Source organism: Zingiber officinale, chromosome 7A (assembly GCF_018446385.1).
Source record: "Zingiber officinale cultivar Zhangliang chromosome 7A, Zo_v1.1, whole genome shotgun sequence".
Lineage (NCBI taxonomy): Eukaryota > Viridiplantae > Streptophyta > Magnoliopsida > Zingiberales > Zingiberaceae > Zingiber > Zingiber officinale.
Genome location: NC_055998.1, coordinates 93,278,699 through 93,292,733, shown reverse-complemented (window position 1 = coordinate 93,292,733; position 14,035 = coordinate 93,278,699). Strand labels below are relative to the sequence as shown.

The window sequence follows — 14,035 nt, the reverse complement described above, 5'->3', positions numbered from 1 at the left end:
TTCTTCTAAACATGATACATTTGAATTTGAAGAAGAAGAAGCATGCATATCATTGTCCTTAGAAGACATGGATTCTAACTTTTCTTCAAGACACATAATCTCATGTTTCAAGAGTTTATTTCTCCTTTTTACCTTGAACAAATCATCATTTGTGCTTGAAATAATTTTAATTAAAATATGAGGAGGAAGATTATGTACCTCACTTACCGAGAAGTCCGAATCCGAGGTTTGACCTCCCCCTTCACTTGAGCTCCCCTCTTCATCATCACTTGAGTTCCTTCCTTCTTCTTGTTCTGATGAGGTGGAGGCTATATCATCAATTCCCATTAGAGCAAAATTGACTACATGGTGCTCCTCTTCCTCCGATGATGATGATGGATCATCCCATGTTGCTTTTAGGTTATGAGCCTTCTTCCCTTTTTCTTTTGTCTTCTTCTCCACCTTCTTCTTCCCTTCCTTCTTCTTCAAGAGAGGACAATCATCTCTTATGTGTCCCTCTCTTTGGCAATTGTAGCAAATGATCTTCCTTGTCCTACTTTTGCTTCTTGAACTTTTCCTAGCACGAGATTTGTTAGAAGAAAAAGATTTAAATGCCTTTCTCATCTTCCTTACCATATATGCCTCTTGATCGCTATCCATTGAGGCACTTGATTCTTCGGAGTCGGAAGATGATGGTGATGAAGGTTTCTTCTTCTTTCCCTTTCCCTTGTTTGCCACAAGGGCTACTCCTCTTGATCTATGTGCTTCTTCATCTAATCCTTCAACTCTTCTTTCATTGAGAAGAGTTCATCTAGAGAGGATTTCTCTAGGTCCTTTGATATATAGTATGAATCTACAATGGAGCTCCAAGTTGTGGTTCTTGGGGAAGCATTTAGGGCTTTTGTCATCATGTCTCGATTTGAGAGTGTCTCACCTACACTTGTTAGTCCATTAATAATTTCTTTAATTCTGGAATGTAAAGTTGATACCTTTTCTCCTTTCTCAAGCTTGACATTGTTGAGTTGAGTTCGAAGGAGGTCTCTTCTTGCCAATTTCGCTTCCGATGTCCCTTCATGAAGCTCCACTAGCTTTTCCCATAATTCCTTGGCGCTTGAGTAGCTTTCAACCCTTGTTATTTCTTGTTGGGGAAGAACATTATGTAGATGATGGATTGCCTTGGCATTTGCTAGATGCTCTTCTTTTTGCCTTTTGGTCCATCTTGTTATGTCGATTGTCTCATTGTGTTCATCCTTGGGCTCTTCAAAACCACTCCTCATGATTAGCATAATGTCAAAATCGGTATTAAAGAATACCTCCATTCTCCTCTTCCACCAAGAGAAGTCTCCTTCGAATTTGGGTGGATGAATGTTTGAGCCGGCCATTTGATGATGTTGCTCTTCTTGGCGATTAGTCCGTTGAAGAGCTTCCTCGCTCTGATACCACTTGTTGGAGGATCGGTGGCCGCTTGAAGGGGGGTTGGATAGCTAGGCCACCCCCAAATCGATTTCTTCTCTACAAAAGGGTTAGTGCACAGCGGAATATACTAAAACTAATACTATGAAAGACAACCAAGAATGCAAACGCTAACAAGCTCGATGTAACGTGGTTCGGAGATGATGCTCCTACTCCACGACGTGTCCTTGAGGTGGACGATCCCTTGATCCTTCGGTGGATTAGTCCCCGGCAATCTCCGGCTAGAGCTTCTCCTTCTCGGTGGAGCAAACCTCTCACAAAGGCACTCTTCCTCTTTACAAGATGGAGTTAGAATTAGGAGGAAGAGAGTTGACTTGGGAGCTTTGGGCACAGAATAGGAGTTAAACTACAAGCATCAGTAACCTCCTCAATGCCCCAAAGCTCCCCTTAAATAAGAGGAGAGAGTTAATCACAATCAACTCAAACCCCGACACCAGTCGACTGGTCCATGCACCAGTCGACTGGTGCTAGCCGTTAGGCACAGCCAACAGCTCTTTTCACAGCCAACGGACATGTACCAGTCGACTGGTCTCAGGACCAGTCGACTGGTCCCCTTAGTCGACAAGCACAGAATGCTTCTGTGCATTCTGTGAGTTTGGATCAGTCGACTGGTCTCATGACCAATCGACTGGTCTCAATACATTCTCACACTCTCATCCTTTCCGGAGTCGCCTTTGAAGTCCTCTTCGTCGGCCTTCGTCCCTCAGATGCACCCGAGCCCGCGGCTCCTCTCCGTGCCATCCTTCACGCTGCCTTGAAGTCCACTTCCTTCGGCTCCACTCCATTACTCCTCGTCCACGCGGTCCCTCGGATGTCTTCCACACCATCCTTCACCGACTCAACGATCCGAGCCCTTGGATGAGCTTCTCACACTTGCTCTCATGTGTTCCACCAAGTCCTGCATGACTCAAACACATATCAAATACATATGAAAGCCTAACTTAAACTCTTTGACACACACATCAAAACCTAGGTTGATTGCACCAACATAAACTACCTTTGGCTTTGGTGCCCTACTATTTTCATCGACATCAAGAGTGAGTCTTTTACAAATGAGTCGCATATCTTTTCTTACAATAAGATTGCCTTTGATTTTTCCATTGATATCCATCACTGTATTTATCAAATTATCAAAAATATTCTTCTCAATATGCATTACATCAAGATTATGATGTATCAAATGACTAAACCAATATGGAAAATCTCAAATAAACTTCATTTAGTCCATTTATGTGTACTTCCATATTCATTTTGTTGTACCATGTGGCTTTTCAATAATAGATGGAAAGTGAAGCACTCTGTACCAAATATCTAGACTTATCAATCTCAATGGCGGAGGTGTTCTTTCAATTCTATTCTTAGTGAATTCATCTTTATTCTTTCTGAAATTATGATTTAGCAGTAAAAATTATCTATGACAATGAAAATAACTTGGCTTCTTCCCATGTTTTAATTTAATTGACTTTGATCTCTCCATACATATTGGGCATCCAAAGATCCTAGCACTACTCCAACCCAATAGCATACCATAAGATGGAAAGTCATTTATAGTCCAAAGAAGAGCAACCTTCATTACAAACATCTGATTAGTATGAACATCGTATGTAGGAATACCTTCATTCCATAGTTGTTTCAGTTTTGCTATCAGGGGTTGCATATAAATATCTATTAACTTTTTCAGAATTTATAGGCCAGGCACAACCAATGTTAAAAACATATAAGGTGTTTTCATGTACATCCCAAGTAGAGGATTATACGGAGTTAAAATAATTGGCCAACAAAAATAAGTTCTTCTTGATTTACTAAATGGAGCAAATCCATCAGCACACAGACAAATTTAATATTTTGAGTCTCCTTTACAAATTCTGGATATATTCTATCAAAATTTTTCCATGCATGTACATCTAATAGATGACACATTAGCCTCTCTTTTGTTTGATGAGTTGCATGCCAAGTTATGTGTTCAACAGTTGCCTTTGATGCATAAAATCTTTGTAATCTAGGAGTTAAAGGCAAATAAAACAACTAGCTATATGATTTATGTCATTGTTGACTCCTTCTGGTAGTCTTGTACTTATCTTGATTACAGAATTTACAAACATCTATATATGCTTCATATCCCTAATATAACATATAATCATCTCTATAAACATCAATTCATTCCATTGGAAGACCTATTTCTGTCACCAATTTTTTCATACTATAAAAATCTGGAGGTAAAATGTGATCATGTGGCAATGTGTCGTCAAAAGCTTAAACAAAATCATTAAAATAATCTTGTGACACATTATGATCTGCCTTTATATTTAATAGTCTTGCGGTGAGAGATAATTTAGTTTAACTATCACAACTAGCCTATAATGGTTCATCTACAGCACTTAACACTTCCTAAAATTTGCGATATGTTTCATCTATACCTAGTACTTCTAACTCCTCCAATGGTGATGTATAAGTAGTAAATAATTGTTCAACTATTGGAGGGAAACAAGAACTTGCACCAAATGTTTCGAGAATGAAATTATGACCTGTTGCATCAATTAACATCCTCTGATATAGATTTAATTGTTCATAATAACTCTGATCCACACTAACAGAGACTTGGATATTTTGTCCATAATCCCAATCAGATATGAACAGTTCATCGTAGCATGTCCAATTATAGTAATTCAGGGTAAACCAAATCTACAAAGATGTTCTTCAACTTTATCAGAGACTAAAAATTTACCATTGTGATACTTTCTACACGGACACCTTATCTATTGTCATCGATATACTTACTTGACTAGATGCAAAATTCAAAAATTACCTCAATCCAGTGATAAACTGATCAGTTAAACCACGAAAATCAAGAAAATTCTTGTTATACATCCAACTTATTTTATTTTGCATTTTGCCTATATTTATTTATTTAAATACTATTAAAAACTACTACACATAAATCTTAGCATTGAAGACAAAGTAACAAAGAGCACCTTATCAAAATGAAGGAACACACACATATATAAAATATTACAAGGATGAAATTTTGAAATAAACAATGCCAGTACTAGGATGCTACAGGGAAGATCTACAAGAACTCTTACGTAAACATTGGATCTATTTCAATTAATCATAATATACCTTATGATAATAAATCACAAATACGAGTGTCTCCAACTACACCGAGATCACGGCAAATTGAGACCTACATAAACAACATTACAAATTTAGACAATACCTTACGATAATAAATCAAAAATATAATTAGTTAATATAAGAATCAAATCAGACATCTACAACTGCGGCCACCAAGGGCAGTCGAGTCGCGGCCACCGAGAGCAGCCCCAGCCACCGGTCTACCCCCGGGGGCAGCCGCGGCCACCAAGGGCAGTTGCGACTGCCGCGCGAGGGGGGCATGTTGCACACGTCCACCGGGGCCAGCCGCAGCCATGCCAGGCCACTCGGCCGGGGCTTGGTGGGCCACGCGTGACCACACTTACCCAGGTGCGGCCACATGTAGGTAAGCGCAGCCAGGCACTACCACACGCGAGTAGGCGTGGCCACGCGCGTCCCCGCGCTACCCCACGTGGCCACGCGGTGCCACATTAGGGGAGAGGGGAGAGGGACTTAGAAAGACACTACGTCGCCGCTAGGGATCACTGTAGCTGCCACCAGAGATCACTGCCACTACCGCCGCCGAGAGAAGAAGATATGAGTGGCAAAGGAATGAGAGATTTTTACAAAGGGAAGGAGATCTGGATCTCAAATCTAGATTTTAGGGGTTTTTTTGGCAACAAATCTATTTCTTCGCCAATTTCATCCCAGATTCTGAGACAAATTCAGGATTCATCCTCAAATCTGGAACAAATCCAGGATTCGTCCCAGAATTGAAAAAAATTTTAAAAAAAAAAACTAAAGTCTAAAATATGGACTTAGAGATATCAGAATTTCATAAAACAAGCTTCTATGCATTTGTATTTTTCTCCCGATTATAAAAATGTTATCATCCATAATTTTAATCTAATAAATTGAGTGTAGCAATTTTTTAACATAAATTTATGTTAAACTTGTTTATTAATATATTAGGTCAAAATTATATAAGATTCATCCCAATTTAATATATTAGGTCAAAATTATGGATGAGGATATTTTTATGATCAGGAGAAAAATATGAACATATATAAACTTGTTTCGTGAAATTCTGGCATCTTTATGTCCATATTTAAAGCTTTCGATTCATTTTTCTTATTTTTTTATTTTTAAATTTTGGGATGAATCTTGGATTTATCATAGATTTAGGGATGAATCCTAGATTCGTTGCTAAATCTAGGATGAATCCAGGGATTCGTCCCCAAATCTGGGATGAATACAGGATTCGTCCCAAAATTTAAATAATAAAAAATAAGAAAAATAAATCGAAGCCCTAAATATGGACCTAGAGATGTCAGAATTTAATGAAACAAATTTTTATATATTCATATTTTTCTTTTGATCGTAGAAATGTCCTCATCCATAATTTTAACCTAATAAATTGAGTGTGGTGATTTTTTTAACATGAAATTCATGTTAAAAAAATACCACATAAAATATATTAGCTCAAAATTATGGATGAGAATATTTTAAGATCAGGAGAAAAGTACAAACACATAAAAACTTATTTCATGAAATTTCAACATCTCTAGGTCCATATTTAGGGCTTCCTATTCTTTTTTCTTTTTTTAAATTTTTTGAATCTGGAACAAATTCGGGATTCATCTCCAAATCTAGGACGAATCTTGAGATTTATCCCCAAATCTGGGATGAATGTAGGATTCACCCGAAAATTGAAAAAATTAAAAAAAAAAATAATACCTTAAATATGGACCTAGAGATGTTGGAATTTTATGAAATAAGTTTCTATATGTTCATATTTTTCTCCTGATCATAAAAATATCTTCATCCATAATTTTGACCTAATAAATTAAGTTTGGTGATTTTTTAACACAAATTTTACCTAATTTGTGTTAAAAAATCATCACATGAAATATATTTAGTCGTCAAAATTATGGATGGAAATATTTTATAATTAGGAGAAAAGTACGAACATATAAAAACTTGTTTCATAAAATTCTGACATTTATATGTCCATATTTAGGGCCTTTGATTTTTTTTCCTTTTTTAAATATTTTTTCAATCTAGGACAAATCCTGGATTGGTCCCAAATTTGGGAACAAATTTAGGATTTGTCCCAGATTTGACTTCATTAAAATATTAAGTTTCTGTGACTAATTTGTAACAAAATCTCATTTTCGTTGCAAAAGTGCCAACGAATATTTTATTTGTCGCATAATTTATAACAAAAATTAAATTTCATTGTCAAACTACAATGAAATTTGCCACAAAATATTATTTGTTGTTAATTTTGGGATGAAACTATTTGGTTGGAAAGTTCATTGCTACTTTGGACGAATTTTTATTTTGTTGCTAAATTTGTTACCGATTTGGGACGAAAATTATTTGTCCCAAAATTTCGTTCCTAATCTATTAGTTTTTTGTAGTGGTCACTCATAAATTGGGTAAGGGTGCTTCAGACTCATGCAATAGTATAATGCTAGCATGGCGCTCAATAATCCCAATAGCAAGCTACTATAACGGACCCTCTTATAAAAAATTAATTTAATAATATACTTGATTTTTATCTGAAAAAAATGTGTAAAAGACATTTTGACAATCAACACTATTAAATTGGTAACCAATAAAACTAAGTTAAATAATAATAATAATAATAATAATAATAATAATAATAAATGAATGAAAAAAGAAAATGTTGAGAATATATATAAATGGGATTTATAAACTGAAGCTGTCATACTAAGTTTTACCAATTCAAACGGTCAATATCAAATAGACTGGACTCAAGGTCGTCGAATCACCATTGACGACGTACAATTGTATAATTAATAAAGATATGAAGTGGGCTCTTGGCTATCAAAATAAAAACTCCTCGAGATAGTCTAATGATTAATATATAAGGTATTATTACTATAAGATTTGAGGTTCAAATCTCAGTATAATTGAGATAAATGTCTCTTTTATGCGTCAGTCATTATTTCAAAAGCTAGTAGTCATCCGTAATTTACCTTTTTCGTGTTGGTCCTAAGACAGTGACAGGGGCACTGAGGGCGACCGTATACGTCTTTTACCACCATCACTAAGACGGCACAAAGCAATCTCAACTTAAAAAGAGAACGATTTATGTGGAGGAGAAGATTGCTAATAGCCTTAATTAATTCAATTATGCCATGTTTAACACTTGGATTAATCACATGTTGTGGAATCTAATCTGGACTTTTCTTGTAGCTTTAATTAGATATATACATCCTCCATTTCCACAACTTGCGTACCACGTTTTGGAGTCTAATCTTCACAAGACAAATATTGTAGGCAACGAAAACTTATCGAATAGCAGCGAGGTAGCCACCCGTAGTCGTCTTTTACCACCATTACTAAGACGGCACAAAGCAATCTCTACTTCAAGAGATAACGATTTATGTGGATGAGGAGATTGTTAATAGCCTTAATTAATTCAATTATACCGTGTTTAACACTTGGATTAATTACATGTTGTGGAATCTAATCTGGACTTTTCCTGTAGCTTTAATTAGATATATACATCCTCCATTTCCACAACTTGCGTACCACGTTTTGGAGTCTAATCTTCACCAGACAAATATTGTAGGCAACGAAAACTTATCGAATAACAGCGAGGTAGGATAGGTGACTCCCATCATTACTGAATTTTGACTCGGTCAGTGGTGCACTGGAAACCACTTCTAATTAATTCCACTTGTGCAATTGATAATGGCAATTCACCAACCTCTCATCTGTTTGACAAGTGCATTGCCAATTTGAATTCACATATTTTATAATCTTTGGTCAGGAATGCTTAAAAGTTGAAAAATAAAACTGCTCAGGAAAAATTTTATTTAGTATAAAATTTGAACAAATATAAATAATAATAATTAGCAATTGTACATACCCGAGAAAAAATTAATTTAATATCATACTTAATTTTACTCAAAAAGTTAAGAAAAATATACTTTTAACATGCAAACCTAAGATATTTATAAAAAATTTTCTACTCACAGTGTTACCAATTCTAAAATATGGGACTAAAGAAAACTCTAGATTTCTAATTGATTAATAAGAAAAATTCACAATAATACCTCATACAGTATAAAACTCTAGATCTCTCTCTGATTGATTAATGAGAAAAATTTATAATAATATGTCGCAGTTGAGTCTCAAACTCTATATCATTGATTGATTAATAAGAAAAATTCTCAATAATATGTCTTAACTGAGTCTCGAACTCTGGATACCTGATTGATATATTTGTAAAAATTATTAATAAAGCTTGAAATTATTTTCAATGTGAAAAGGAAAAAAAAGAATATTAACATAATTTTATTTTAAGTTTCATATAACAAAGGGGACATATTATTAATAAAATAGTAAGATGATGCTTAATAATAATAATAATAATAATAATAATAATAATAATAAATATTTAAAAAATTTCTCCAATATATTTTAGTGTTGCAGAAAGGAATATGCAATTTCTCCAATGTGTTTGATGTTTGATTTGCATGAATTATGCAAGCATGAATAATTTTCAACAAACATTTAACAATCTTAAAACTTAATCATATTTATTTTTTTTAAAAAAATATTTTTAATTGTTCTAAATTTTATTACTATAGTAATAAAAATTAATAAAATATATTAGAAATAACCACAATAATTAATCATTTTGAAATTTAAATGAAAAGGGGATGTAATTAAGATCACAAAATAATCCAAATAGAGTTCTTGTCAGGAAGAGAGCATGTTGACTAGAACTGTCAATTTGAGTTAGGCTCGTTCGATTAATCTATCTCACCAAATAATTTAAGTAGGTTGGATTAAAATTATATTAACTCATTTAAAAGCGGATCTAAATGAGTCAGTTCGTATGTGTTGCGATTCTAGGCAGGTTAGTATGTGGTAGGCTTAGATTGGTCGCAAGATGAGAAGGGAAAAAATTCCTAAGTTGGATTATAAATTATGGTGATATAGTGAGGTTTGATGCCAAAATTGACCAATTCTAAGTTAATTGGTGCAAAGATCAATTATATTAGTTTTGATAGTGATAGCCAATACATCCCTACGATAAGGTGGGCCAGACTACCCAAAAAAAAGAAAAAATATAAAAACAATCTTTAAATTTTATTGAATTTGATCATTACATAAATAAATATTTCCAAAACACAAAGCTATTCCACTCGAAATCTCCATATAATTGACTCATTCTTTTACTATTTACAATGTGTTCACGTCTCTGTTATGTTAGTTTGTATTGCATCAGTTTCTTTTCTTTATTCTCCATATTATTAACCAAGGGACTTGCATCTTTTCCTTTGATTGAAAAAATAATAATATTAACTATAAGTACTCACAATAGGGTAATAAAGATCCATTATAGAAGATAAAATATTTGAGTAGTTACACATCGATACAAACTAAATTTTATTTATATCAGAATTTGCTTAAACATTGCTAAAATTTAATCGGACTCTATTAACTTGATATTAAGTATCTGAATACATTGATATTAATTTAGATTTTATCCCACAGTTTGCCTAAACATTATTTAGTTACCCTACTTTAATGGTACATGAACTTTGTCAATCAAATGAAAATACAAATTCCTCCAATTGTGTTTGGATAGTAGGATTATAAACACACTCCATAATCCAATCACATATCCAAGTGAGGCACCAAAGTAAATTGATAGAAATATTTATGATTTACTCTTTTGCAACTCTTCCTTTGTCACATTGTTGTCGACATCATTAGAGCAACTCTTATTAATCAAATCCCCACAAAGATAAGCATTGCCCATATAAATGGAAGCATCTAGAAGTGTTTGAAGTTGAAATCCGGAAGGAATATCCCCTGATAAATTATTGTAAGAAAGATTTAAATGGTCCAAAGCAGTCAATTTTGACAAATCTTGAGGAATAACGCCTGATAAGTTGTTGAATGACAAATCCAATGTTTCTAATGACTTCATTCCACCAATAGTATATGGAATCCTGCCTCTTAAAAAGTTCCTTGACAAATTCAAAGTTTGAAGTCCTACAAGAGATCCTAATGTCGTAGGAAACTCACCTGTAAGACTATTACTTGAAAGATCTATAATCTTCACCAAATAGAGAATAGATGAAAATCTATATTTATATCCCTTTGTAACTATTGATACACTATCACTTTCTCCATATTCAAAATCATCGATTGATCCTTCAATTGAAATATCATCGATTGATCCTTCAATTGAAATTGTGTCATCGGTTGCTCTTGATGTCAATCTTATTGTACTGAAATTGCCAAAGGAACATGGTATAGACCCTCTTAAATTGTTATTGGCAAGGTCAAGAACATGAAGCTTGCTCAGTTCTCCGAGATTTGAAGGAATAATGCCAGAAAACATATTTGACCGTAATATAAGAACAGTCAATTGTTGCAAACTTTGTCCCATCCACGTAGGTATACTTCCTAAAAAGTTGTTGCCCGTGAGATCAATGACACGTAGTTCAGTGCAATTTTGTAATGACATTGGAAGTTGTCCACTGAGATCATTATTGTCCAAATGCAAAGACCTCAATCCAATCAAGTTTCCAATGGAGCTAGGAATTTCACCGGTGAGCTTATTGTTTCCCAAGTGAATAAAGTAAAGGTTCGTATTTGCTTCTTTCCAACACTTGGGTATCTCTCCGGATAATTTGTTGTAGGATAAATCCAAACCCTCTAATTGCTCCGATTTGCAAATGAAAGATGGTATGCTCCCATTGAAGTGATTATTCGAAAGGATTAAGTTGAATGGTGAAATTTTTGATGATGGTATAGGCCCAGAAAAATCATTAAAAGATAGGTCTAGGGCCCAGATTTGAAGTGTCCAACGAGGAACAAGTCCTTCCAGTTTATTAGAACGTAGATTTATATATTCAAGGCTTCGTATGACCTCGATCGATGATGGCAAAGTACCCCTAAGCTTATTATGAGAGAGATCAATAACCGAAAAGGTGGAAGAAGATGAATTCCAAAACCAATGAGGTAGGATGTCATTAATGCTTGTATTGGACAAACTCAACACAGACATGGATTTCTGTGAGTGGAGCCATTGTGGAAACCTAGGACCCACTGCTGTACAAGATGCCAAGTCAAGGCTTTCTAATTGAAAAGAAGGGATCGAGTCATAGTCTAATGAAATGGTAATTCGAGAGTTTTCCCTCAAGTATAAATCCTTCAAGTTGGAAAGTTTTCCAATCTCAATAGGTATGGGACCCGAAAATGAATTATAAGAAAGGTCGAGTCTTATTAAACTAGTCAAGTTTCCAATTTCAGAAGGTATTTGACCATTAAGTGAACAATTGTAAAGAAATAAAAATTGTAACTTGGAAAGTTTCCCAATCTCAGTAGGTATGGGACTCGAAAGTGAATTATAAGAAAGGTCGAGTCTTATTAAACTAGTCAAGTTTCCAATTTCAGAAGGTATTTGACCATTAAGTGAACAATTGGAAAGAAATAAAACTTGTAACTTGGAAAGTTTTCCAATCTCAGTAGGTATGGGACCCGAAAATGAATTATAAGAAAGGCCGAGACTTATTAAACTAGTCAAGTTTCCAATTTCAGAAGGTATTTGACCATTAAGTGAACAATTGGAAAGAAATAAAACTTGTAACTTGGAAAGTTTCCCAATCTCAATAGGTATGGGACCCGAAAGGGAATTATAAGAAAGGTCAAGACTTATTAGATTAGTCAAGTTCTCAATCTCAGTAGGTATGGGATCCGAAAGTGAATTAGAAGAAAGCTCAAGACTTAATAGACTAGTCAAGTTCCCAATCTCAGTAGGTATGGGACCTGAAAGTAAATTAAAAGAAAGGTCAAGATTTATTAGACTAGTCAAGTTCCCAATCTCAATAGGTATGGGACCCGAAAGTGAATTAAAAGAAAGGTCGAGTGTTGTTAGACTATTCAAGTTTCCCATTTCAGAAGGTATTTGACCATTAAGTGAACAATCAGAAAGAAACAATGATTGTAGACTACTTAAATTTGCAATTTCTACGGGTATGGTACCTGTTAGCATTTCATTGTCACTAAGGTCAAGTAGTATTAGATGATTAAGACTCCAGATTTCTACAGGTAGGGGACTAGATATGTTGCCAGAAATATCAAGTTGAATTAGTCTAGTTAAGTTACTGATTCCAGCAGGTATCAGTCCTGAAGCATCAATTCTAAGCAATGAGAGATTAGTGAGTCGAAACAGCCAATTGGGCAAGGAGGAGGAGGAGTAGAAGGGATTGCCTTCCAGGTCAAGAATTTCGAGAGAAGTGAGATTGAGATGAGAATTAAATGAAGAAGGGATGTGATTAAGATCACAGCCGTACAAATATAATTCTTGCAGGGAAGGCAGCATGTTGACCTCCGACAACCAATTTTGAGAGACTGCACTGAGATTCACTTGGGTAAGGTCGAGGTACCTCAAAGAAGAGAGCCCTGAGAGCCAATCCAAACGATGGGCAATTCGGGTCGCACCCCATCCTGACTGCAGCCCAAGATGATAAAGGCTCGACAGATTGCCAAGTTGAGAAGGAATGACTACAGCAAAGTTGGACCAAAAAAGCTCAAGATACTTGAGATTCAAAAATGAGCCAATGAATTGTGGAATTTGAGCTCCTTCGAAGTCATTCCAACTTAGATTCAACCGCTCTAACCGAGTCAAGTTCAACAAAGAAGGACTCAGTATCTCACCTCGCAGAGCCGTATGGAAAGTTTGCTCATTATCAACATTTGGATTTTGAAGGTTGAGCTCCACCACACGGTGGCCTCCGAACAAAGTTGCGTTGTTGGTCGTCTTGCATACGACGCCACTCCATTTGCAGCAGTCAATCTGTGGAGACCAGGAGGCCAAACGGTGGGAAGGATCTTTGACGTTGGCTTTGAAGTCGAGCAGGGCGTCCCGTTCCACTTCCGAGCAGCCTCGTGTTGGTGTTGCTACTGCTGCTTCTTTGAAACAAAAGGCAAGGCTCATAATAATAAGCCCACAAAGCAACAAAGAGTAGTAGAGCGAGTGCAGAGGCATAGTTTTCCTCGATTTGGTAAACTAGCTACTTGCTGCTTAATTTCCTTGATGGGGGATTGCAATAGCTTATTGTTTAATATATAGATGTGCATCTGATTCAATCTTTTCTATTGATTATACTTTTCCAAGTCTTCCCATGTGCCGTGTCTTTTAAATCAACCAGCATATTTAAGTGGAAAATGAGCCCCAGATCAATGTGGCATCACAAGTGTAGCAATCTCTCTTTCACTGCACTTCGTTCGCTCATTTCTGCATGCGTTTCCTGAAAGGAAAAGAAAAACTTCATCACGCATCTAATTGCATATATTTGAAAATAATTTATATATTTATGCGCATAATAAAGATACCAAATGGACATGTTTATCATTCAATTATCAAAAAGGACATATATCGTCCTTATTGTGAATGCAGAAAGCAATCTCAACGTAAAAGAGATAAATA

At 35.3% G+C, this 14,035-nt stretch overlaps 1 protein-coding gene across 1 annotated transcript; it reads right to left on the bottom strand.

Moving 5' to 3' along the window:
* Positions 1–10,094: 10,094 nt before the first annotated feature.
* On the bottom strand, positions 10,095–13,850 carry LOC122000266 (receptor-like protein EIX2). Its single transcript, XM_042554730.1, has one exon. The coding sequence runs from the start codon at positions 13,592–13,594 to the stop codon at positions 10,253–10,255; it is 3,342 nt and encodes a 1,113-aa protein (XP_042410664.1). The 5' UTR covers positions 13,595–13,850; the 3' UTR covers positions 10,095–10,252.
* Between the last annotated feature and the right edge of the window lie 185 nt (positions 13,851–14,035).